Source organism: Prenolepis imparis, unplaced genomic scaffold (genome assembly GCF_030444845.1).
Source record: "Prenolepis imparis isolate NDT839.2.m4 unplaced genomic scaffold, iyPreImpa1.0 SCAF_10, whole genome shotgun sequence".
Taxonomy (NCBI): domain Eukaryota; kingdom Metazoa; phylum Arthropoda; class Insecta; order Hymenoptera; family Formicidae; genus Prenolepis; species Prenolepis imparis.
The window spans coordinates 17,080,576-17,101,579 of NW_028141168.1; the positions used below are offsets into that span (position 1 = coordinate 17,080,576).

At 34.0% G+C, this 21,004-nt stretch overlaps 2 protein-coding genes across 2 annotated transcripts in view; one reads left to right on the plus strand and one right to left on the minus strand.

Moving 5' to 3' along the window:
* The window catches only part of LOC145941745 (unc-112-related protein), a 38,442-nt gene extending 20,832 nt beyond the window's left edge, over nt 1-17,610 (plus strand). The window contains exons 2-8 of the mRNA XM_083048019.1: nt 11,416-11,649; nt 13,060-13,328; nt 13,871-14,290; nt 14,922-15,350; nt 15,574-15,786; nt 15,868-16,104; nt 16,444-17,610. Of these exons, the coding sequence (XP_082904145.1) occupies nt 11,416-11,649; nt 13,060-13,328; nt 13,871-14,290; nt 14,922-15,350; nt 15,574-15,786; nt 15,868-16,104; nt 16,444-16,644 (2,003 nt within the window). The 3' untranslated portion in view covers nt 16,645-17,610. The remainder of the gene's footprint in view (nt 1-11,415; nt 11,650-13,059; nt 13,329-13,870; nt 14,291-14,921; nt 15,351-15,573; nt 15,787-15,867; nt 16,105-16,443) is intronic.
* Nucleotides 17,605-20,927, minus strand: Tssk (Testis-specific serine/threonine kinase). The gene is made up of 4 exons (XM_083048022.1): nt 20,095-20,927; nt 19,732-19,905; nt 18,839-19,504; nt 17,605-18,221 (listed from the first exon to the last, which is right to left on the minus strand). Exons 1-4 carry the CDS (start codon nt 20,176-20,178, stop codon nt 18,057-18,059), a joined length of 1,089 nt encoding a protein of 362 aa, XP_082904148.1. The 5' UTR covers nt 20,179-20,927; the 3' UTR covers nt 17,605-18,056.
* Nucleotides 20,928-21,004: the final 77 nt, after the last annotated feature.

Sequence of the window (21,004 nt, forward strand, 5' to 3'; positions counted from 1 at the left end):
TGATAATTTTGTCGCAAATTTGCAATAGATGTTTTCTTAACGAAAATGGTGTCTTTGTTTTAGTAGACCAATTTCTCTTATTCGTGAGATGTAACATATCGATGGTCTGTGTTTGGGGGGGAAGATGAAACTTTTGATAATCTCGAATTGTGTGTCGCGATGAAGATTTTGTCCACAATGGTCGATCTGTCTGGTCTGGTCGACCAGCCACCGCGAGGTCGTTGTTCTGACATTTATTGTCCTCCCTTCCGCCCCCTCTATATGTCGCCCTCGGTTCGCTTTTGCCGCTCGTTCGTCTTCCTCCCTCCCTTTGTAGGAGTACTCTTTTTTTGTTTCCCCTGCTTCTCTCTGCATCCTTTTCTCTCTTTCTAACCGCGCTCTCAACCGTTCTCGCCTTCCCTCGTCATCCACGTAATTGCACATGTGTAACTATTCGCTTGTACGGGGATTTCTTGTCGTGGGATTCTTTCGCCGCCATTCCATATTTGTTGCCTTTTTAATGATTTGGAGAAAGTTTTATGTTTATATTTATAGAAAAAATTAAAAATTTTTACAAGTTCCAATAACTTTACGATAAAATATTAAAGATATATAAAATTGTATAATTTTTGGTGAAATTATAGTTAAACAGATTGGAGAAAGTACTTAAACTTTTTCAATATGAAGAAAGCTAGAGACAGGCTTTATTTATTGATAAGAAATTTGAATATTCTTACACAACTTGCTTCTATATTTTTACAGTTGCTGATCTAAATAAATCTATTCGACTTGATTTTTCGCACTTGTATCACCATATCGCAATGAATACAATTTTTTTTTTTTTTTTAGAATAGCGCACCGATTCTTTATTCACTTTAAAGAATGGAAAAACTACAGGCGTGTGGTCGAGAAGTATAAGAGCGCGTCATTGTAGTACACGTAGGATTATGTAAAAGTACTTCCTGCAATCTTTCATCTCGCATGATATCACATGTGGGCGACGCACACGCACGTCATTTTGTATGCCTGAAAAGCATAGATTAGTAATATATGTAAATATTATTCCACGCAATTAAATTAAAATGTTTATTTTTTTTCTGTCGCTTGTATATTATCTAAATTAAATGTGATTATAAGAAACGCCTCTGCGACTATAACATTCCATTTTCAAAATCTTGAAATAATCGTCAGATAAAATTCTCTTTTTCGAAAAACTTTACAATTTCTGATGCGTTTAAAAAAGTTTTTAAAAGCTCATCGAAAGGGAGAAATAACATAATTTAGTTTGCTGTTAATCGAGAGACAGAGACATTCTCAAATTAGAGGTTGATTAGAAGCGATTAACTTCAATAAATAACACATTAATTTCCAAATTATTTGATAGGCTTTCATATGGAGACTCTTACATAATATAGACATAGTTATATGTTAGTTGGAAAATAATCAACTCTGTATGCATTTTTGTATTTTTGCAAAATTTTCTAAACATGCAATGTGCTATTTTATTTTTGATCCAATATATACTATTTAATTTTATTTCTGATAATCTTTTAAAGAAATAGTTGTATTTTTAAAAAAATGTATGTTTTAAAAAGTTGGTTCCTATCTGCACAATTGCGTCTAATTGGTCTAATTTATTAGACACACCCGTGTGTTATCGGCCTACGTTCGCCAAATCGATACGTCTCTGCGTCGTCATCTGGTGTAGTCATCATTACTCTTCCTACCTATTCATCGCGTATTTTCAAGCAATGTCTGATGTTCATAACGTTTGCCATTGATTATATTATTCTGCATCGTTTTTATATTGCGATATTATAGTGTTATTATAGGTTTTACCAAACTTTTTATCACTATGTGCCTATAATACATTTCTTATTGGTAGAAAAAGTTTGATCAATGAAACAAATCTTCTTTCGTGAAAAAAAGCAAAAATATATTATCTATCTTTTTTTAGAAAATTTTGAGAACATTATCTTTCTTCCCAAGTTGAATCTCATGAAATTATCGTATCGATTATTTTACGGATAACGAATATCGAACGTAAGGAGTGTTCCGTCCTGACCTGATTCCATCGTCGATAAACTACGGTATAGTCTTTTATGCTTCGGAAATGCCAGTACAGTCTTTCTCTCTTATAATACGATTAAAGACAACTATTTTGCTTGCTCCTCATTATTGATCATGTTAGTGAAACTCGTAGTTTTTAACTTAACTTTGCACACTGATAAAAATATCGCGAGAAAAACTTATTGAACATTGTATAAATATTCAATATAAATTGTGTTACATGTATAGATGGCACATATATTCGTCAGATATAATTAATTAAAATTTATTTATCAAAATCTAAAAACTAGCATGATTTATGATGAACCATTTTTTAAATTATTTTGTTTTTTATTAGAAATATCAACCGTTAAGTAGATCAAAACAAACTTGTATTGCTAATATAACGATCGTGCTACTTTACATAATAAAATCATATAAACCCTATCTCGTGATTAGATATCTCTTGCAAGATAGGCGTTGCTGAGAAAATATTTTAATCTTATTGTGCAGAAACTGATTAGATAACGCAAACATTCAACAGCTGAAAAATACCCTTTCTCGTTCTCTGAATTCGTTTTCCATTCTCTTTTCTCTTTTCTCTTTTCTCTTTTATAGAGCTTCTGTAAAGTGTACTGTATATTCTGTAAAGAATACTTAAAAAGAAAAATATTCTAATTACAAAAAAATTTAATAAATTTATAAATATTAAATGGTGAATGAATGATAGATGATGATATTTTTTCCTATTTATTATTTTATTATTTTTTTAAATTTGTATTACTCTATAATTATTATATTTTATTATTTAAAAAGAGATTGATCTCTCTCTCTCTCTCATTAACGAAATATCAATATGCAATCTCTGAAAAAGACGATGAATACCGAGAAAAGATACTAATTGTATATGAGGATGATATAGCGACGACGGAGTCTACAACGGCCGCAACGAAACAGTTACAGCCTTGACTGGCTAATTAAATTCAGCATACATATTCGTTCATTTGCACGGAGGGTCTTATACAGGTAGCGTCATTGCGTTTTGCTACGCGTTTTATCATTTACCGACATTGTATCGGACGATCACATTTTATCGCGACTTGTTCATTCAAGGGATATGGAAATAAAAAGGGTATATTCTTTGATACTTATTTCTCTATATATTTAATTTTTATTTTTTTATTTTAAATTATATTTTTCTCAAGAAACAAACTCAGCCACATAATATTGTGTATTATACACGATGTTAGTGGTACAACCACAGAGATTCTATCTGAAAAAATAAATCGAAAACATATAATAATATAGAATAAGTGCGTCTCATATACATATATGTATATCCAAACGAAAAAGAAAAGACTTTAATCAGAAGAAATTTTATTTTCCATATATATTTTTTATGTATTTAATTATCCCCTTATCCCGTTATACTTTCACAAGTAACAGACCGCTTTGTATGTATATTTAATTCTATATAGATATTTTAGTGGAATAGTGATTCCAATGCACGACGACGCAAGGTGCATTAAATAGACACCTGTTGCACGTTAGAGGACAATCAATCAATACCACGTGATACTTGGATTACGTGGAGTCTTACACGGTTTTATTAATAAATAATGAATCGTTCAAAATTTAAATTGCTTAACCATATAACGATTTAAAGAATTAAAAGATATTAATTTTATGAAGAATTCTTTGGATAATTAACAGGTAAAATTAGCAAATTGATAGATACGAACAAGAAGATAAGATTAGTATTATGATATATACTTCTTAAACTTTTGATGCATTAAAATTTTCAAGCTCCAATTTTTTATAAATAAAGAAAGTGATTACTCATTTAATAATTGAGAGAATTGCCTTTTTTAAAAATTATTTAATTAATTAAATTAAATTTATTATTATTTAAAAATTAATCCAATTTTAATTTTATATCTTTGATTAATTATGTAACATTAAGTTTTTCGAGAAAACTTTCTTTTGTGATGTATAAAATTGAAAATTATAAAATTTTTGAAATGACTCAAAATGCTTGATAAGCTATAATTTATATGACTAATATCTACAATTTGGAGAAATTACACGAATTCTGCAATCTTTATTTTTAATATCATTGATATATTTGCAGCGATTCACGAATTTTTATTATAGTCATTTTATGTCTTGATTACGCAGCAATTATGTTCAATTAACAGCCTGTTATATTCCCGGCTAATGGGAATGAGACAAAATAAACAGTCAAATTAGCTCCAATTACTACAATTTTTATAAAAATTTCTCTGCTACATTATCTACACTTGTTAAATAAGCATATCTTTCGTCCTCATACAGTTACATCCGCATCGCATGTTGCGCGATAACGTGTGATTTTTATAACGTATGTGATTCGCATAATAATACTTCTCACGAGCGGAGGTTCCGCTTTTTGCATTTACTAAATATATGTTTCATATATATATATATAGCAGAAGTATTAAATTATTGTCACACGCAATAAATGCACATGTTGTAAATAAAAAATAATATGAATATTAGATGATAAGAATAACAAATAACAAATAATACGAACAAGAAATAATTTTAATATAACGGATAAAATTTTATCTAAATAGCGAAATTGAGCGAATTTAATATAAAATCTTGATTTATTGAATTATCTAACTATGTAGTGCCAAGTTGTAATGGTGTCTGTGAAGTTGACACGACATTTTACGAATTTTAAAAAAATAGGAAGAGTTCTTATAGCACTTTTCATAGTTCTGCAGTTCCTGATAAAAATTAAAAAAAGTTCCGCATTTTTATTAAAAAATCAAAATTGAAAAAATGTGCTAACTTCGCGAATCTAGCACGACACCTCTAAAGTACTAAAACGCGTTGAATAATATCATTTTTGGAAAGAGTTCCCGATAGTTCTACGCAAGATTAGCATATATATGCAATTTCAGATCGATATTCATCAATTAACGATTTTTAATCGATTTTTAATATCCACGTTTAGATGTCGTGCTAACTTGGCCAATCTAGCACGACACCCTCCCCTCTAAAGTACTAAAACGCGTTGAATAATATCATTTTCGGGAAGAGTTTCCGATAGTTCTCCACAAGTTCAGCATATATATGCAATTTCAGATCGATATTCATCAATTAATAATTTTTAATTGATTTTTAATATCTACGTCCAGCACGACATTTAGTGAAAATGTGTCGTGCTGATGATTTTCCGTAGTTTAACGGTAGTTCTCTACAATTCTATAAGAGTTCTATACTATAGAAACATTTTTTCATAGAGTTCCGACTGTTTACTATTTTTTAAACAATTTTTTACAATTACGTCCAGCACGACACTTAGTGAAAATGTGTCGTGCTGATAATTTTCTGCAGTTTTAACGGTAGTTTTCTATAGTTCTATAAGAGTTCTATATTTTAGTAACATTTTTTCAAAGAGTTCCGACTGTTTACTATTTTTTAAACAATTTTTGACAATTACGTTCACCACGACACTTAGTGAAAATGTTTCTAAAGTATAGAACTCTTATAGAACTGTAGAGAACTACCGTTAAAACTGTGGAAAATCATCAGCACGACACATTTTCACTAAATGTCGTGCTGGACGTGGATATTAAAAATCGATTAAAAATCGTTAATTGATGAATATCGATCTGAAATTGCATATATATGCTAATCTTGCGTAGAACTATCGGGAACTCTTTCCAAAAATGATATTATTCAACACGTTTTAGTACTTTAGAGGTGTCGTGCTAGATTCGCGAAGTTAGCACATTTTTTCAATTTTGATTTTTTAATAATAAAAATGCGGAACTTTTTTTAATTTTTATCAGGAACTGTAGAACTATGAAAAGTGTTATAAGAACTCTTACTATTTTTTTAAAATTCGTAAAATGTCGTGCCAACTTCACAGACACGTTGTAATGATGCTTTCTTAATGCCTTTTGTGAAAACGAACTAATCATTTCGCGGCTGATCTTTCGTCTCGCACGGTATTAAATTACGAGTGGTACATCTGGAGCTGCGTATCGCGGCGCTACAAATGGATTAAGCCGAATTAAAGGCGTCGAACCTGAGTCAGCGTTTATTTTAGAGCAATTAAGCCAGCATATGAAAGCAAATGTTTTTTATCATCGTAAATTTTTCCTTTTCCCCGCTGACATACTTTTCATACGCGATAAACTTCATCTACTTATCTTCTGAACTTTATGACGGATATTTTGTTTGCCAAATTGGCTTTTGCGGCGAAAATTTGATTAAATGCATCAGATTTTATTTTATTTCTTTAAAAAAATATTTAGACTTTAGATTTTTTAATAAAATTTATTTTAATAATTAACAAATTTCTTTAATTAAATTGTGTGTGTGTGTGTGTGTGTGTGTGTGAGGAGGGAATATATGTAAAATTTTATTAATACAATTAGAGTATTGTGATGTAATTATATATATAGTGGACGCGCGATATATATAAAGTCGTGCATATATTATTAAATTTACGCATTCCTACTGTTACATCACAAATGGCGTAATCAACATCGATCAAAGTGATTGTATTCCCCTCCTCAATCGCTTGTATCATGAAAATTCGATTATGCTGTACAGCGCGATATAAGGGGGATTCGGTTTAAATAGAGGCAGCGCAACAGGTCTGCCAATTTACATATCTTTCATCTATACTGCCGACTGAATAATCTTTTAGCCTAATTGCTCATATGTTTTTGATTAGATTAAATTGTAATTATGGATAATATAGATTATAAGTTTATAGCTATGGATAAATTTAAAAAATAGATGTTTTTAAAGAAATAGTTTTTCGATTCGGGTTTTTCTTTCGATTTGTTTATCTCTGCACGCACAATTCATTAACAACAAAGATAATTATGGTTTCTTTTAACGAAATTGCTAAATTATAATGCTTTTTTCCATTTTTTTTAATTTCGAGATTTTACCGTTCCGTTGCTTTGATTTTATGGTTATTTGAAGTTTCGCGTTTATAAAGTCGCAAGGGAAGTCGAAGTGATTAAAACTGTGTAAGTTGTAAGTTCTATCCAACATAAGGTCTAGCAACCACACACATATGCGCACCTTTGTGTTTTATAAAGGGTGGCTCGACGATGCTGAAAAACACTTTGAACTTTGGAGCGAAAAGGAATGAGAGCTATACGAAGGGTTTTTAAACAACGTCGCTTGCATTTAGGTGCATCTCAGATTTCCAACCCTTTTTATTTTTTTTTTTTTTTAAAGAAAGATATTTGATTATTACCTACACATTAAATTGTTAAAATATTGTTGCAAATAATTATCACAATGTTAGAACACTATTATTTCATCGCGCAAATTCTAGCATACTTTATGACTTTATTATGATATATAAATAAATATAGAGCAATTTTTCCCCTATATATTAATTAAATTTATAGATATTTAATTTATATCTTTGCGTCTCATTTTATTCGATACAATTTGATATTGTACAATTATACAATTATCAAGTATTTTTATTTGTATGATTTATTCAGATTTATTAATGGATGACTAGGATGTTTAGGATTTTTTTTAGGAAATAAAAAAAATAAAGATGTAATATCATACCTCGATAAGTATTTCGACAAAGTGCATTATTTAAATCCTCGTTAAATAATACATTACACAGAAAGACAAATTATATTTAATTTTCTTTTTTTTTATATTTTTCCTTTTTTATATTGGATACATTAAATGTTGAAGAATGTGGAAAAATAATCTCGACATTGTGATAATACATATTTGTCGATAAAAGCGCAACAATTGGCTCAGATTTTTGTTAGTCGCAACGTTGAAATTATATTATTCTACACTCTGTTTTAATTGCTCGATCCGGTTGCTCGATTTATCCCTGAGGGGGAAGCAACCCTATCTCTCTCGATCTTGACAAACAGCTCAGTAGCACGTCCTTAACGTGTCCCTACAACCCCTTTCCAACGCTGAATATCTCGCATTTCATCACGCGAGATGAAGAGTGTATACATGAAAGCTCTTTGCTTTCCGTACTGGAATTGGCATAAGGAATGGGAGAAATGAGTACAATTCTTATTATACGTCGTATATACGATTACGAGTGCGTCATTATTGTGTGGCATAATTTTATGTGCCAACTTGCGCTTAACATTTGTCGTTGAAGAGGAAAAGGGGGTGTTATATGTGCCGCCACGTGCGCGTTCCGCTTTGTTCTCTTATTAAAGCTCACCCTCCTTATTTCGTACAGCGTTTGTAAACGCTCCTTCGGAGTTTACATAGGCTGCACGTGCTCCCCGTAAGCCTTTCGCCGTTTACGTTTACGCGTATTACGGATGTTCTCGTCACACAAAACTTCACAATGTTGTCATCGAGGATTTAAATTTATCGAGATTTCCGTATAGTCATATTAATAAAAAAAAAAAGATGAATAATTATTTCGCAGTCTGTGTTTCAGTTTTAAAGTCCTTTGCGCTTCAAAAAGTGATTTATAGGATAGAATCATACGTGCGATCATCAATCATATAGTAAAAGATAAATAAAGAATAAAAAATTCAGAATTACATATACCTATATAATATATGTATTATTATTATTGTTTGAAGAAATTTATTCTCTTGCGTGCGCACACCAGACTTTCTATTAGATTCAAGCACGAACGTTAAAATAGAATCATCCTCGTCGTATCAGGAAACATTGGCTCCTGTGAATACTTCATATGCTAAAACCGCCTACACGAGAGTGTTCTTCTCCCTACTTCGACGACGTAACGAAAACAGACGGGTTCTGTTTCGTGCCAGAGACCGATTTCACGTGTACGCGGTCGCGAGTGTCGCGTATGGATCCCTCGTACTCTTGAGAGGAAGTATAAATAGGAGTCATGCGCAAATATCGCGGTCGTTGCTACCGGGACTCGCTACGAAAGCAAGTCTCTCAAAGCAAATCTAATCTGCAAAAATCTAATCTGTACTCGGCAACGCCTTAATTTTACGTCCTTCTACGATTGCACGTACAGATCGGCTCCGGCTAAATTCTCCGCTTTTCACTTTGACTTATTCTCTAAAAATAATAATGAAGAATATAAAAATTATGTGTAAATATATATATATATATATATTTCTAGATTTATATTATTCTATCATTAATAATAATCAAATGTTTGATTTATGTTAAATTGAAACTCTTGCTTTATTATTACATTTATTTTTGTGGCACACACAAAACAATACATGTATTCTTCTTTCGAGGACAAAATCACATCGAAGAACATATGTACATACATCAAACGTATAATATCAACTTACAATTAGACTGAAACAAGTTTTTATATGACTCCATTATATACATATATTATTGTTTAACTTAATGTGTGTGGATCGTACTTGCATTCTTCAATATATGTATATATCTTGACTTTATTAAATTATTTCAACAATGTATTATATTTCTGAGGCTTAGAAAATATATGGATTACAAAATCAGTAGGAAGAAACGTGGTTCACCATTTGTGTGTCACGATGCCGCTCCTAGCGGTACACACGACGTGTGTCGTTATTGTTATGCCACCATTTTCTTGTCGAACCAATTAACATACCGTTTGCTTCCGTTCTATGCTCTCACAGTCGAGAAATCTGTCCGCTTATTAAACTAGGCAAACAATAAGAGACCGGTAATAATGAATAAAATATAAATTTACACAAATATTTCGAATATAATATATATTTCGAATAAAATATAGAATTTTATGCGAACAAAATAGAGAAAATTAAAAACTTATTCAATTATAAACCAGATAAAATAATATGAAATAAATGAAATAATAAGGGATATTTTTATTGCAACTATCTCAAAATGTTACATACATATTTTTAATTAAATCTGCAAATAAACTTGAAATACAATATAATTGAAATTAAAAACGAGAAAGAGAAATAAATAGTATTTTATTATAATTTATTTTTCTCTATAAAATCTGAGGGAAAATTCATTTTTAATTGCTTATTATTCAAGAAGTATTGTCATCTTAATACATTTGGGTTTTTTCACATTAGATTTATTCAAATAATATGCCCTTGATGTACACACACATGTATATGAGAAAGATTCATATCGAATATAGACAATTTTTATTTGACGCGCAACGCGCGATTGTCACGGTTAAAAGTGGAACGAGAGGAAATGCATATAGAAACACGAATGAAAGACACAAGAGATAAATTTGTACATCTGTTGTGTAGGCGAAAATTCTCGTAGGCTGTTTATTCGAACGAGCGCGTGCGAAAACAAGCGGTTAACAAGCGAGTGGCCGGTCTCACGCGGCGATAAAATTTGCGAAATATTTATAGATCACACAGCTGTACGATCACAGTGATGGATTCGATTCAGGTCGCAAAAGGCGCCATTTTTCGAATTTAACGATAAAAAAAAGTATTCCACTTGATTGTATGCAAAATATTTCGCATACATTTCTACTCTATTTTATGATTATTTATGACGAATCTCTATATCGGCATTCAGGTTTTACTTGGGTTTATTTTTCCTTCTTGTTAAAAGAGTATAGTATAATATTTAAATGATTATATAATAATGTCATATATTCATATAAATATATTTACGTATATTTCTTCTCATTCATATACTCAATAGTCTCCTTTGCACTAATTTACCATAGTTCCTCGCAGTCCCATGTGTGCAGCTTAATGAAAGTTTTAAACCATCCCCTCGAGGATGCGGGACCTGCACGGATTTTCGGTACCCCAAAGTCATTAAATGGAGCGTATATAGGAAATATACGGTATGGGGTGCTGCGCGAACAGCTGTGAAAATTGACTTTTCGTCCAAGTGTAAACGCTCGTTTGCTTCATTTTCCACATCTTGTTCCCGGTGCGAGAGGTCCCTGCGGTTTCGAGGGACGAAACCCTCGAGTTATCCGACACCCCTTCTCGTCTTCCGTCGTCGATCTTGTCCACTACTACCTACATGCCTTTAAATACATGAACATTTCGCATATTCTCTACTTTAGGTATTCTTTCAACCGACAAACTTCCAGGGCGTGTTACCAGATTCTTCGATATTTAAATTTCCATTCTTGTTACATCGTACTTTTCAATAAAACTTATATCGCAAAAACTTAATTAATTAATGTATATTCCCATCGATAAAAATTCTATAAAATTATTTTTGAAAAGATATCGATTATCTCGAGTCAACAATTGAGGAGAGAATACGAATACTCTGTTAGCATATAACATATTATTCATTCTGGAAAAGATTAAATATATTAAATTTAATAAAGGATATTCTAAGATATTCTAGGAATGACTCGCCGGTCCTTGGTTTTTTCCTCGTTTGAGAATGTCTATTAATTTTCTTCTCTTTTTGCAGACATCGCTATGGACTGGTCGGATCATGCACTTTGGTGGCCGGCACGAAATCATTGGTTGACCAGAACGCGTAGCACGTTGGACCAATACGGCGTAGCAGCGGATGCATTGCTGCATTTCACGCCGATGCATAAAACCCTAAGGGTACAGTTGCCGGATATGCGCTGCCTCGATTGTCGAGTTGATTTTTCGGTCAAGACGTTCAACGCGGTCATTAATTTGTGCAAGGAACTCGGTAAGTCGCGAACCTATTAACACCATTTAAGAAGAGTAATAGAAACAAACATGACGTCAGGCTCTTCAATCGCGTGCCTCTATTAACGTCTCAATTACGGGAAATAAATATTTTTTTTAATTAATACGAAGATCTGTCAGGAAAGTAAAAAAGTGACAGGAAAAATGTCTCTTGTATACGCTACGCTTTTTCAGTTTTCGATAAGAAAAAATGGATTTGGAATAACAAAAAAAATAACCCGTTTAAACTTTGTACACTTCAAATACTCTATACATTTCAAATACATTTCAAAATAGTATTGTATAATTTATTTCGCAATTACAGCCTATAACTATCTCTATAATTATATATAATTATATGAAGAGAATAATAAAGTAATTTTTATATAGACAGATTTTTAAACGAAAATTTTCAAATTACAAAGTTTTTGGATTAATTTTATTACAATAAGTTTTTATTTTATTTATTAGTACATTATAGACACACACTCGTATTATATTAATAAGTGATACATATACATGCACATAATAAATAAATTGCAATAGTATTTTGCATTCAAGTATGCATCGCAATTCTTCTCTAAAACGTGTAATTATATCAGCAGGAATATTATACATGAGAAATGATAAATTTGCAGTCACGCGAAGGTTACACAAGCTATTGCGGCTTGTCGATTCACCAACTTCTAAGCTGGCTTTTTAATCAAGGAAGTGGGTTAACGCGATAATTCGGTCGAGAGGATAAAGCTGACTTTTGAATAGAAAAAATGCCAGAAGAGATACCAGCTTATCTTATGTTTTATAATGACCTAAAAGTAATTCTCAGAATTATGCGTATTATAATCGTCTGAAAAAGGAAATAACGTACGCGAGCTTTTGATTTGACGAAATTGATAGGTTTATTGTTGTAATATTCATTTAATGTTTTGTTGTTGGAAAGTTAGAAAGATTTAAGATAGATGAGAGAGAGAGAGAGAGAGAGAGAACAGATTTCTTTAATAATATTTTCAGCCATTTAAGAATCGAAATTGCAGGAATTGCGAAGCAATGAAAAAAAAACTAAAATAAAGTCTAAAATTTATAAACTGATTAAATGTGAATCGCTCATTCACCTATCGAGCTCTATCACTTTTATACTTTATCGATTTTATTAAATGGACATCACTGATATCAGTGTGTATCATATTTATAAATAGACGCTAATATGCAAAGTACGCTGTTGCACGCGATCTTTGTCCGTCAATTACTCGATTCCCTTATATAAGAATATAAGAATATACATACATGTGTTACTGGGGAATAAATGCCATGACTGCGTCGACTTTGCCTTTCGTTTAGGAGCGAAATAATAAATGCATCTCTTTAATCTAGCTAGATGAAATACGAGATTAACACGCGAATGTTGCCGCAGGCATTAGACATCCGGAGGAGCTTTCGTTCTGCAAGCCGCTCGAACCGAATCACCTGAAATACAATCTGAAGGACTTGCCGGCTAAGAAGAAGATCGAGAATCAGAAGAACGGTCACTGGAACGTGCCGGCCGACACGAATACCTTCATTCCAGTTAGCCAGAGTCCCAGAGGATCTACGGGAAGCTTGGATCAATCGAGTCCATTTATGTGCGCGCCAGTCACACCCAACAACAGAAATCACAGCACACCGATCAGCTCTCCTGTCTCGGTAGGTTTACTCATATATAGACATCTCTATATGAGATGTAGAATAAAAAGAGAATGAACAGAGAAAGAGAGAAAGAGTATATACATAGAACGCGCGATAATTGTAACTTGGACGAGAAAAGTTTCATTCCAGAATTATCTACATATATAATACACATATATTTTAATGATATCGCAAACAACATATCCAAAAAACATCCTAATTTTTTTGAAAACATCTTTTGAATGTTCGTCTCGTTTCAAGTGTCATTCGCAATTATCGTAAACTCGATTATTACATACTCAAATCACTGCAAACCATTTATTTTGTTTGAAAGAACTGTCTGTCACTATTTAGGCTTGATAGTATTGACTCATAAAAAAAAGTTGATAAAAAAAGCGCACGTACAGACTTTGGTCTACAATCTTTTTATGACATATCAACACTAAATAAAAACTAAATAGTGCAATGACGAGTGTTATAATAGTTGGTTAACAATCGGTTGAGTTTGTCGATATTTTTGCAACGTTAATAACGCGGACTTTACATTTATAAATTTCCAGCATACCGGAACATGGAAGAGGAACAATAATTCTTCCGGTTTCGGTAGCACCGGCTCCTTCAACGCCAATAACAGCACTATGAGTCTCGAGGCGTTAAACGGCGGATTGTCAGAGTCGTTGGCGCAGAGTCCGACGTCGATTTCGCCAGAAACGCGAACAAAGTTGATTAGGCCAAAGAGTCTGATCGAGAGGGCAAGGATGAACGTCGCCTGGCTGGACTCTTCTCTATCGATCATGGAGCAGGGTATCCGCGAATTTGATACGCTCAGGCTAAAGTTTAAATTCTACTCCTTCTATGACCTGAATCCGAAGACCGACGCGGTTCGCATCAACATGATTTACGAACAAGCCAAGTGGCAATTACTCGCAGAAGAGATTGATTGCACCGAAGAAGAAATGCTAATGTTTGCAGCACTTCAGGTATTTGTAAATAAATAATTATGTAATTAGCAAAAAAATGGCATAACTCGATGATGAATATTTATCTAGATATTCTAATAAAACTTATTTTTCGTTATTTTAATTATTCATTAATTGTGCTAATCGTTGTGCTTTTCATTTTCATTAATTATTTTTATCAAAATTCATAGATTCTTTAACATCCCAACGTGCTTACCGATATAAAATTTGCTTGTAAATACATTGTAGATAATATATATCGTATATAGTATATAAAAATACATTGTTCAATTTTCAATATTTTTCTTCCACTTTTACAATCATACAACAAATGTGTATTTTTATTCCCGCCCTCTCTTTTGATATATATATTTATTCCCATCGTTCCGAGAAAAGAACCCCACGCGATGCGTAACGCATGCAAATAGCTGCGTCTTTAAGCCGATTGCTTTGCCAGCCGGTGTTTCGCCGTAACCATAATGTCGTGACGCGATAACAAGATGCAATCATCTTTTGCCTCGACCCACAAAATGTACCTTGTATATCTTGCACACCTTATATGTTATACTTGCGCCGCGAGCATTGAGAAGAAAAAATATACAATATATCTCAATATACATATCACCTACGTTTTTCTCTTTGACGGTTGCAGGTACAAGTGAATCTTCAGGCGAGCGTGCCGCAGCCCACGTATGACAGCAACGGGGCGACCTCGCCCGTCGAAGATGACATTGACGCGGCCCTGACGGATCTACAAGTGACTTTGGAAGGTAGCAATATCAGCAACGGACCCAGCGACATTACGCAGGTGCCCGAGCTCTGCGACGAGCTACGGTTCTTCAAGCCGAAGCGTTTTACGCTAAAGGCCTTCAAACGTTATTGGTTCACGTGCCGTGATCTTCAGTTGAGACTCTACAAGAACAGGGAGGAGGCGAGCGGCTCGGAATCACCGGTCTACGTGATCAATTTGCGCGGCTGCGAGGTCACACCGGATGTACATTTGTCGCAAGGACGTTACGGTATCAGACTGGAGGTACCCAGCGCCGAAGGCATGACCGAGATGTGGATCAGATGCGATAACGTAAGCGGCTTAACTCGTATAGCACATGTGTCAAGTTGCGACATTATTCACTTGACCATTTCATATTAATGCTAAATGTCGCTTCTTTATGTATGTATACGGGTTGTAAATATAATGAATAAAATAATAGTTTTTATAAATAATAACTCGAGCTTCGCGTAAAATAAAAACCCAAGTATTTGATAGGGATTTGAGAACTTGATTATATTTTTTACTACTCCAGGAGCAACAATACGCAAAGTGGATGGCCGCGTGCAGATTAGCGGCCAAGGGACGTACTCTCGCCGACGCGTCCTACGAAAGCGAGGTCAACAGTATCACAGCTTTTCTGCAACTGCAGAGGCCTGCACCCGCACCGGCCATCAATCCGAACGCTTTGGATATCATACCAGAGCACTACGTCGCATCCCGATTTGCAAAGAAATTCAAAGGAAAAGTAATAAATCATTTTTGCGCATACAAATCTATATGAACGAGAGATCGACGAGTTGCATTAATATTTTATTTTTGTTCTTAGTTGGTTCAGAGGATCTTGGAAGCGCACGCGAACGTCAAAGACCTATCTCTCATCGAAGCAAAATTGAATTACATTAAGGCCTGGCAATCCCTTCCGGAGTACGGTATTTCGCTCTTTGTCGTGCGATTTACCGGCAAGAGCAAAGACGAATTACTGGGTATTGCCAATAACAGATTAATGCGAATGGAGCTTCACAGTGGCGATCATTTGAAGACTTGGAGGTATAATACTATGAAGGTATGTGCTTTTATATACATATATGTATATGTGTATTCTGGAGATGTAGCGATTTAAAAGAAAGCTTTTTAAAAATTAAACTTAGAGTAGCATATATAGATACTACTAAAAATCCATATTCTTTAATTAATGTCACGTAGACATTACTTTTGCAAAGATATGTTGAAAATTATAATGTTATATGATAAATAATCACTTCTCTTAATATTTTCGCTAAAAATCGCAAAATTATTCAAAATTGGCATAACCTCATTCAAAATACATATAGAGATAGAGGATACTCGATATAGACTCAACTACTCTTCTGAGAAAAAATACATGATTATTTCTGTTTCACAGGCGTGGAATGTTAACTGGGAAGTAAAGCACATGATGGTGCAATTCGAGGAAGAGAATATAATTTTCGAATGCCAATCGGCAGACTGCAAAGTCGTTCACGAATTTATAGGAGGCTATATCTTCTTGTCGATGCGCTCGAAGGAAGCGAATCAGACGTTGAATGAGGAGATGTTCCACAAACTGACCGGTGGATGGGTTTAATCTAATGTATGTGAGAGAAAAAATTATAATAGGTTTTAACATATTCTAAAAAACGATAATACAATACGTTTTGCCGGTTTATCTACATGCGTCGCGTTCTGTTCAACGTCTGCACGCTGTCTGACATTTGTAAAAATATTTAAATCTGATCGTAGTTATATATCACATTTTAACGCTATATGCTGTAAATAGAACATTGTATTCCCTACGCGCAAACGAAAGAGTTTTAAGAGATTATAGCTATTTTTATTTGACGGGAGGCTACTTCAAAGTTTGTTTACTGCCCCCTTGATCGAAGCATCTTAATTTTATAAAATAATATATCATATATTAATAATTATTGAAATCATAGTCTTCTTTAAAAAAAGAGAGAATCTTTTTTTATATATATATATTTATAAATGGTTTTATGCAACAAATAGTCTGCAAAACTCTATTTTGACAAAGACAAATTATACTTTTATACAAAACTTTTCTACTCGTGAAAAATCTGCCATTGTGAATGAATATAAGAAGTATTGGATGAATTTAACACGCATAAGTGAGAAAACCTGCGAAACATGATAACACTTCGCACAACAAAGAAATGTGTCAATTTTTATTTAATCAAAAAATTGTTTTCAGTTAGTAGGTTCCTTATATATCGCATATAATACTTAAAAGGACGATTATAATCCTTTCTCTCTCTTTCTTATAATGCGTGTGTTCGTGTTCTTTTTAATGTCAAGGTGCTACATCGAACGAGAGTTCGACTTCACAACGCAAGCAAGAAATCGTGTGTGTATAAATTATTTGTTATTTTAATGTAAATTAGATATAGAAAACTATATGTCACTTACATCGTTATATACATTACATTAATAAGAGATAATGCGTTATATATGTATATGTAACAAAAAAAAGATTATATAGTTTTGTATATTAATAGAGAGTAATTGTATAATAAACCCATTATATTATTATTAATACATTTGGCAGATTTTTCAATTTTTATTCTCCATCGTGCTGTAAATTATACAACATATATATACACACACACACACACACACACACACACACATAGTTCAGCATTCATTTTGCTGCGATTTGTGTAGATATTAAATAGCAAATAAATTATATCGAATAACATTTAATGCGCGATAAATTTTCCTCATACTTTATTCAGATAAGAACTTACGTCAAATTATAAAATAATAAATTTTGTTTTTATTAAGTAACATAATACATTATCAACATCCATGTAAGTTTGCACATGTGCGTTGACTGTAATCAATAGGAAATTGAAAAAAATACTAGTATAAAGACTCGTGTAAATATCTTAAAAAATGGTTTAAATTTGAGAAATTATTAGCTTGTATAATCTCTTGTTTTTCTAATTGTGTATTGTCTTGAAATGTTCACAAATCTTTGTCTTATCCAACGGTGATAGGCAGTTGCACTTTTCCCGAGATATTTATCGTCTTTGAGGACGGCTGATTCTGATTTTCTGAATCTTTTCTCAAAGAGTGTGCCCTCGCTGTGACAGGTACATTCTCGGTTCTTGCACCTGACCCGCTCAGATTACCACCTCCGCACATCTAATTACATAGGCGACAAATCATTATGCTCATTTTAAAATAATTCTTACACAGAGTTTAAAAAAATACATCATTATATTTCTCTGATTCGTAAATAATAATAACGATAATTACGCATTCGAGACAATAAATTAGAGTAATCTTTAGAGCTTTATACGATAGAGTAATTTCTACGAAATTTTTCATATATCAAATTTTCGAACAAATAAGATCTTTTATTTTACTAATTAAATGTCAAAATACCCAATTTTTCTCATATTAGATACAATAAAGCGAAAAATCGTGTGAAAATTTTCCTTGCACTTTTGTAGTTCTTATCAGACAGAATAGATTTATGAATGTATCAAAGATGAGTTTCTCGATTCGTAAATTATAACATAAAATGTTGTATAAGATAATATAAATTTCTGTTAGAAATTTCAAACACACATATAGATTGAATTATAAATAAATTTACAAAAAAAAAGAGATTTTCGAATATTTTAGCAATCTGAACTATCGGACGTAAGTGAAGAAACAAATTTATCGCGACATATAGGAAAAATTTCACTTCTTTCGCTTTCGCTTCTGATTGTAGAGAGTCTGAAATGTGATAACGAGAATAATGTTGTTGCAACCGGAGTATGACTCGGCGGCGCTGAATGGACAAGCCTTCCGGCGAGTGAGTTGGTTCCCTCCTTCCTCGCTCTCATCCACTCGTGACCTAGCACTCTCTCGAGAGTCAGCCTGAGGGTGATGTCTGGCTCGAGGATTTGCCGGACCATGTTCTTGGCCAGCATGGACACGGTATCGCGGACGCGCGATCTGAACACCCAGTTGCGCGACATTTGATCCTTGAGAAGTTTCCGTAGATTCTCGTCGTCGAACGGCATCCTGCCATTCAGCATGATGAAGAGGATGATACCGAGCGACCACACGTCCGCCAATTTCGGATTATACGGGATACCGGCGACGATCTCCGGCGCGGCGTAGGCGGCCGAGCCGCAGTAAGTCTGACTGAGGACCCGCCTGCCCTCGTGGTCTACGCAGAATCTGGCGAAACCGAAGTCTGCCAGTTTCACGTTGAACTTGCGCGAGAGCAGGATGTTCTCGCACTTGAGATCGCGATGGGCAATGTTCTTGCCGTGTAGATAGTGCAAGCCGGATGCCATCTGACGAAACCACAGCCGCGACTGTTGTTCCGGCACTCTACCGTTGCTTATCACAAAATCCAGCAGATCGCCATTATCGGCGTAGCGCATGAAGATGAAGACGCGCGGGCCACGCTGCAGGATACTGTGCACCTGCATCCGACGCGATTCGATATAGCCAGATGTATAGGCAGAATTGGCCGAAACGTAATCAAAACAGAGACTAAAGAAGCTAAAGCGAATTCTTTAAAATGGCACTGCTTATTCAAAAATTCGATTCAAGTTATTCGCTCAATAAACGACTTTTTTCGACTTTTTTGTTAGATTGTTCTTTCTTCGCCAATCGAACGGAAAACTAAAGCGCATTCCTATTGTCTTACTTGAATAATATGCGGATTTTCTATCTTTGTTAAAATCTCGAGTTCGCGGGGGAAGAACTTGTTCAAGAAGTCGTCCGGCGCCTTCTCTTTGTCGAAGATCTTACAAGCCAGACGCATCTTCTTGGAATTCGTTCCATCGATATACTCTGCCAGATGGACGGTTGCGTAACAGCCCTGAAAACATCATTCGTTCATTAATCCTAATGGTAAGTAAGAAATTAATTTTTTGGTCGTATGCCTAAACCACAGCTGAAAGATATAAAAGATGTTTGCTTCAAAAAAATGTTGCCGCGAAAATGGACAGGAGAGAGCGCGCAAAATTAAATTACAAACAGACGACGAATATAGAGAGGAATGAATCACCTGTCCGATTTTTTTGCCGATGAGATAACCCCGCTGCTCGAGAGCATTCACCTCCGAGTTTCGGGTGCTGAGTCGCGTGGCCATGCCAGGTGATTCTTCATCGACCCTTCATCACTGACCTTTCCACTGGTCTCTCGAGGATGGACAGTCGATCGAGCGTCTTCCTGCGTGTATTATATATCCACAGGAGACACTTCACCAAGAGAATTTCTTTTGCTAAGCTCTATTATTCGTTTGGTCGCGCGCTACTCTTCTTCAGCAGCTGGCAGTAGCAGGTTTCGTTGACGCGATTTCTGTCCTGAAGCGGCACCACCGAGCACCCTTGAGCGGTATCTTCTCGCTGCTACATCGATGCGTCCGACAACAAAGCGGATCCGTTCGGTCATTTGAGAGAGAGAAAGAAAGGCGGTTGAGAGCACTAGAATTTTGGACAAGCCCGAGACCAGCTTGCGCTTGGTGTGAGACGGGAGGAAGGTAAAGATCCGCGTTTCATTCGAGCGCAGCCATTATACTTGGAACAATGAGAACAATCGCGCAACATGCTAGATCGATCCGATGCAATCACAGATAGCTTCTCTCGCTACACGAATATAATATAAATACATTCGTGTATTCATATTCTGTATGAATTTATCACGCGTTACATATACATTATCTATAGTTAATAATTTTATAATTATACTCTATCTCTATACTAGATTTACTTTTTAAAAATTAAAATATTTTTAAGGCCGAAGATTAATTTTGTATCTACATTTTATATAAAAGAATGAATTTTTTAAATAAGAAATAAAGGAAAAAGGATGAGCTGACAATGATAGATAAATGGATAACAAAAATATTAAAAATAAAATATATATACGCATATGTATAATATATTTAAAAAATTTGCATGCATTACAAATGTATC

Bases quoted from the DNA above. Each gene is read 5' to 3' on its own strand.
- Tssk (XM_083048022.1), bottom strand. From the start codon at position 20,178: ATGGCCACGCGACTCAGCACCCGAAACTCGGAGGTGAATGCTCTCGAG. The intron at 19,906-20,094 runs GTGATTCATTCC...TGATGTTTTCAG, and splicing joins TCGGCAAAAAAATCGGACAG to GGCTGTTACGCAACCGTCCA. The intron at 18,222-18,838 runs GTTGCAACAACA...CTATGTAATTAG, and splicing joins CGCCGCCGAGTCATACTCCG to ATGTGCGGAGGTGGTAATCT.